This window comes from Zingiber officinale, chromosome 8B (genome assembly GCF_018446385.1).
Source record: "Zingiber officinale cultivar Zhangliang chromosome 8B, Zo_v1.1, whole genome shotgun sequence".
NCBI lineage: Eukaryota > Viridiplantae > Streptophyta > Magnoliopsida > Zingiberales > Zingiberaceae > Zingiber > Zingiber officinale.
In genome coordinates this window covers 24,583,676-24,589,094 of record NC_056001.1, presented here as the reverse complement: position 1 = coordinate 24,589,094, position 5,419 = coordinate 24,583,676, and the positions used below count along the sequence as shown (strand labels likewise).

Genomic DNA, 5,419 nt, shown 5'->3' with positions numbered 1-5,419 from the left:
CCTCTTGTCCATCTAATTACTTCTTAATAAACATGATTTATCTCGTAATCACCTTTTTGTCTAATGTCACTTTGATTAAATGTATATATAAAACCTTATTGTCAAGCACTTAATAAACTTGTTGGAGTTCACATGGATTGATTGCGTGCTTGATAATAAACATAATATGTAGTCACCAAATTGAAAAACAGGAAAGGGAGTTCCTCAGGCCAGAAGTCAAACATTTATTTGCCTTCATAAAATGCATCCAGTTACTTGCACGCAATAAAAGATCACGCAAACGCTGCAAATTTTCCAAGCACAGCGAGGAAAATTTTCAAAGAAATGAGGAGTAAACTATTAGTTATCTTAGAGAAAACTCACACTCATGATGTCACTCGTTTTCATTACTATGAAAGGGATAATTCTTGGGCAAAAAAATCAATCAAAATTTTTTCAACGTTTATTTATTTCGTGAGTAAGTTTCCGCTATTTTACTTATTACACAATAATAGATTGATGAATGTAAAAATCCATCCACATATTATTATTTTTTAATATTTTTTATTTATCTTTTCCCAGACATTGCTGTCTGATGTGCTATAAAGAAGACAATCGATCCCCATTCCAAAAAGCACTTTAATAGATCAAAATTATCATCGATCGACTTCTCTGCATCACCAGCAGACATGGCTTCCTCCCCGCTCCATTACCTGCTCCCTCTGCTGCTGATCTGCTCCAATCCTCTGCAACAGCCCACCTCTGCATCTCCTTCCTTCCACCTCAACTTCGCAGGTGGAGAAGACAACCGCCACCTGCCCGTGATGCGCCACCGCCGCAGCAAGATCTTCCACCCTTCGACCGGCCTGTGCGTGATGCGCAGCACGATAGCGGACCCGCTCAACCTCGGCCCCTGCTCCAAGTCCGACTCGTGGCAGTACACGCCGCAGCAGTTCTTGATGATCACCGGCACCTACTTCTGCCTCGAGCCCGTGGGGCTCGGCGACCCGGTCAGGCTCGCAATCATCTGCGAGTCGCGGTGGGCGTTCGCGTCGGAGTCGGAGTCGGAGGGGGGGACGACGACGCATCTGACGACGGAGCTGGGGGACGGCAGGAAGGTGTGCTTGGACGCGGACGCCGATGGCACCCTCGTCGCCAATTCGTGCAACCAGGGGCTAAACCTGGGCGTGGATAGCCAGTGGTTTAAGCTGGTTACGACCGTCAATAATTCGCAAGGATGAACTACCGGTGTTGGATGTGTATGTGTAATTAGTACCTGTAAATAATAAATTCCATCTGGTCGTCTGTACATAAGTTTCGAACAAGAAAACAGCATATGAGATAAGATTGGGGAAATTTTACTTGTTTTCATGTGAAATTTTGCACAGTTCCCGGCCGCTGGAAGAGATTCAAGGCCTAGCTGCGAATCATCCGTGAGTAACTCCTCTGAGTGAGGCCCTCGAAGTTATCCTCTAAGATGCAGTTCTGCGATTTAGTTTTAGGGGCAAAAGTACTATTTACTCCTATGTTTCTTGTGCTTGCTCTCGTTTCTCTCCTTGCGCCGGATTCTTTCTTGTTCGTCTCATCTCTCTCTTTCGTCGTCTCTTCGACTTGGATATCTCTGCTTTCCAGGCTCACTTCCTGGGGAGGAGGACGACGCTCTTCTTCTGCGGCGTTCGTCCACCGGAATCTCCACGCCGCCGCAGTTTCCGCTGCCTTCCTGAAGGAGGCCAAGGAGGGAGCTCATGACCTTCTCGGCGCGAGCGAAGCTGGCGAGGTAGAGGGAGGAGGGAAAAGCGAGAGTGCGACGGCTACCGCGGACAGGATAAACAGAGGAGGGAGGACTAGCGGGGCTGCGACGACGACGGCACCGGCGACTTTCTTGTCCAGTTAGTACTTTCCCAGCGGGAACCATCTGCGGTCGTCATGCTCGTCTCCGCCGGCGAGGGATGGGAGCTTGAGGCGGCGGTGATTCCATTGGCGGAGGTGGAGTGGGTGGGGCCGGTGGAGTATCTATCAAATTTAGAGGCGGATATTGGACGACTTGAGTGGAGTAATTGAAATTAAATTAATAGATTCCAGTTTAAAAATCTAAATCGGAACGTAATCAAAGCCTTTTTGATTGAATTATTTAGGAAAGAATCGGCGCTTATATTATTATTATTGGAATGGTATTTCTTTTCTTTTTTTAAATATTAAAATAACACTTTAGTATAATATATTTAAATAAATTAATTTAATTTAATTTAATTTAATTTAATCAAAATTACTGAATATAAAATACTAATTATTATAAAAAAACTCTTTATAAATTTAATTAAAATTACTAAAATTAATTAAAATGATTATAATAATATAAATCCGCTACATTAACGACTACCTTAATGTCGATCCTATGGATATGATGAGGTAAACTCCGAGTCCTCAGTTTTTTAAAATCGATTCCTGACTATTACGTTAATGATATCATACGTCCATATTCTATGCTACCTCCTAAGGCTATTAAAATGATTATAATATCTATTATCAATAGTTGCCACAAGCTATAGCATATTTAACTAGAGAAATGATACATGTCTTGAACCCCCATCTCGAATTCCCATCTCGACCCAAGTGGCTTCTTGCGTGGACATTTCCACATCAGCATATCAAATTTTCTCTCCGCCATATTTCTCTCCGCCTCTGCTCCATCTCGAACTCCCATTTCTCTCCGCCTCCCTAAACCCTAAATCTCTCCGCTCTCCGCCCCCTTCGAATCTCTCCGCTCTCCGCCCCCATCCAACGCCCTCTTGTCGCTCTTCGCGCTTCGATCTCCGCTCTCCCCATCTCGAACGCTCGGCCCCAAGGCAACCTGGATTCTTCCCCCCGCCCCCGCCCTGCCCTAAATCTATCCTGAATCCAGGTATGAGGTATTACTTAGCTGATTTTACAATTTTTGTGATTTCTTTTTGTCCAAATCAACTTTCTTCGATTTTGATCTTCATTTTCCTCAATGTTCTTCTGTTTAGTTGCTCGGCTCACCCCAGGGTAACTACTGGGTTCGACTCTCCTTGCAAACAAGACTAGACTGTGGCACAATACGTTGCACCTTCCAAAGCAGGTAACTCTGATTGACTTGTGCCTGTGCTATCCACCTGTTTGTTTCCAGTTTCCACATCTTTACGTGAGATATGGTCGCGGTCAGTGGCTTGATTATATCATGGTCAGTGGTTTGATTTTAGAATCGATCCGGTCCATGATTATCTGATAGGATCACCAGTCACTTAGCAAATTTTTTAGACTTTTTTTAAGTATTGTGAGATTAGTTACTTCAATCTGCTCATTTGCTCACGGATGAGATTTAGTGATTCATGTTCAATTAATTACATCAGGGGGCTGCTGTATCGGATGTGCCTAACACGATAAAGGGGAATTATGAATCAGATCAATAGAATTTATTTGGAGAAGAGTCAACCGAAACAAAAGTCATTTTGATAGAGGACAGTACTGCACTGATAGGCATCTCTTAGCAACTCCATTCCCTTTTGCTTCCCTTAATTAAACTATGATCTACTCATGACTATTAGTGGACTTCTTTTCTAAGTCTATGTCTTTTTGATATATTTTTTCTATGTTCTTTCTCTATCAGTTTTTTTCTTTCCATGAAGTGAACCCTCATTCTTGTATTTCAAGAGATGCAAAAATATTTCAAGAGATGTTATTTCTCTGATTTATACAGTAATGAAAAAATCGCTTATTTTCTGTTTTTGAATTATTTAGCATACAATCTATGACCATTAAAAAACATTTGAATCTAAGTAATTCTCGTTTGCTTAATAGGGTGGTATTTCATGTCATCATCAAGTTACAGCTCCATCGACAATATGAAGTTTTAACATGTACTATGCAGAGTCTGCGGACGAAGAACATTGGTATGTGTTTCTAGATCGATCAAAAATCCCGGAAGGAGGTATTATGGATGTGGCCAACATGGTTGGCAAAAATAGGTAGTAGCCGATACTTTGTCTGATGAAGATAGCAGTGAAAGATGTCGTGGAAGGTTAGAAAGAATAGAGTCAAGGTTAGGAAGTGAACACATTGCTTCTCATGGACATATTCTAGGAAATTGGAATGTACCATCAACGGTCTGGATATTAGTTATAGTGAATTTGACTCTTTTGGTTGTATACCTTATTACTTTGTTAGTTCGGTCTTGTTAATTAGTGTTGAGTAATGTTATTGTTGTAATATGACAGATTAAATGTTTGTAAGAACCAGCTGAAGGCTAATTGGTTTATTAGTTTAGGTGGTTAATTAGTGTTGACTAATGTTGGTGTTGTAATGTGATAGGATAATTAGTTTTTAGTTAAGATGGATGATGCGGAATATGTTATATAATGGTTTGAACATTTTGTAATGATTTATTTTGTGTTGTTCGTCTTTCGGGACTTAGTTATCATCTCTGATACTTGTTTAGCCAAGCAAGAATGTGAAATTATATGGCAGTATTACGTGTTATGTTAAATCTAAGCAAAAATAGTTATATCTCCCTCTAAAACATGTCTGCAAGAAGCAAAAATAGTTATTTCTATATGCAGATAGAAATTGCTTGTTCTAGAACATGGCTGCAAGAATGATCCAAGCAGTGCAGAAGCAAAGAGGGTCGTGGATTTACTATATGACACAACACTAATATCCAGTGGTTATACTGTGAGTCATAGTTTGATCTCTTTCATTCACATCTGTCCATCAAGTCATATCACCTGTATTTTTTTTCCTGTGGATATACCGATATTCTCTATCCAGACTTTTGGGTTAATCAAATATAATAATTTTTGTTTAAGAAAGAAAATCTCCAATTTCGTCAATAACCAAGTTTTGTTTATTCCTCAGCCTAACAATCCTGCTGAAGTGGGAAACAAAATCTATGAGATGATGGTCATTGCACTTGGTGGAAGGTGGGGAAGAACAGACTCACTGGGAGCAGCAGAAGAAGCTGATGCCGAGGCAACAAGCTCTAAGGGCAGCTTTGAGACAACAGAGGCAGAGGTGGTCGAACCATCGGAAGTGAGGACAGAGGATGATCCTTGGAAGGATTAAATCAGTTCCTTGAGATTATTTGTGGATTAGGCCAAGGTGATGAGAAGGGGCCAAGGTGATGAGAAAGGGAGTAGTGTAGGTTGAGGGTATTAATTTTGCCATAACGATCAGCGAGAACGAAGAATTCCTCATATATTGGATGTCACGTAAGCGTTCAATTATTTATAAATTGGCATTGCATCAGTGAATTATTAATCGAAGGTATAATCATTATGTTGGCTGAAAGGCCCCAGGGTTGACTGTTGGTATTTGTATGTGTATCGTTTTAATAGGTCATGAGATCGATTTGTATACGAAATGCATTGCAGATCATTTGACCCCTCATATCAAAGGTCATGAAGTTTTCATGATTTATTTATTT

At 40.8% G+C, this 5,419-nt stretch overlaps 1 protein-coding gene across 1 annotated transcript; it reads left to right on the top strand.

Annotated features, from left to right (window-relative positions):
* The first annotated feature begins 1,905 nt into the window (after positions 1 to 1,905).
* On the top strand, positions 1,906 to 5,142 carry LOC122013601 (heat shock protein 90-5, chloroplastic-like). Its single transcript, XM_042569858.1, has 3 exons — positions 1,906 to 2,032; positions 4,577 to 4,668; positions 4,852 to 5,142. Exons 1-3 carry the CDS (start codon positions 1,906 to 1,908, stop codon positions 5,056 to 5,058), a joined length of 426 nt encoding a protein of 141 aa, XP_042425792.1. The 3' UTR covers positions 5,059 to 5,142.
* Positions 5,143 to 5,419: the final 277 nt, after the last annotated feature.

Coding starts and splice junctions, on each gene's coding strand:
- LOC122013601 (XM_042569858.1), top strand. CDS start 1,906: ATGCTCGTCTCCGCCGGCGAGGGATGGGAGCTTGAGGCGGCGGTGATT. Junction 2,033..4,576: donor TATTGGACGACTTGAGTGGA/GTAATTGAAATT, acceptor TGCTTGTTCTAG/AACATGGCTGCAAGAATGAT. Junction 4,669..4,851: donor TAATATCCAGTGGTTATACT/GTGAGTCATAGT, acceptor TTTATTCCTCAG/CCTAACAATCCTGCTGAAGT.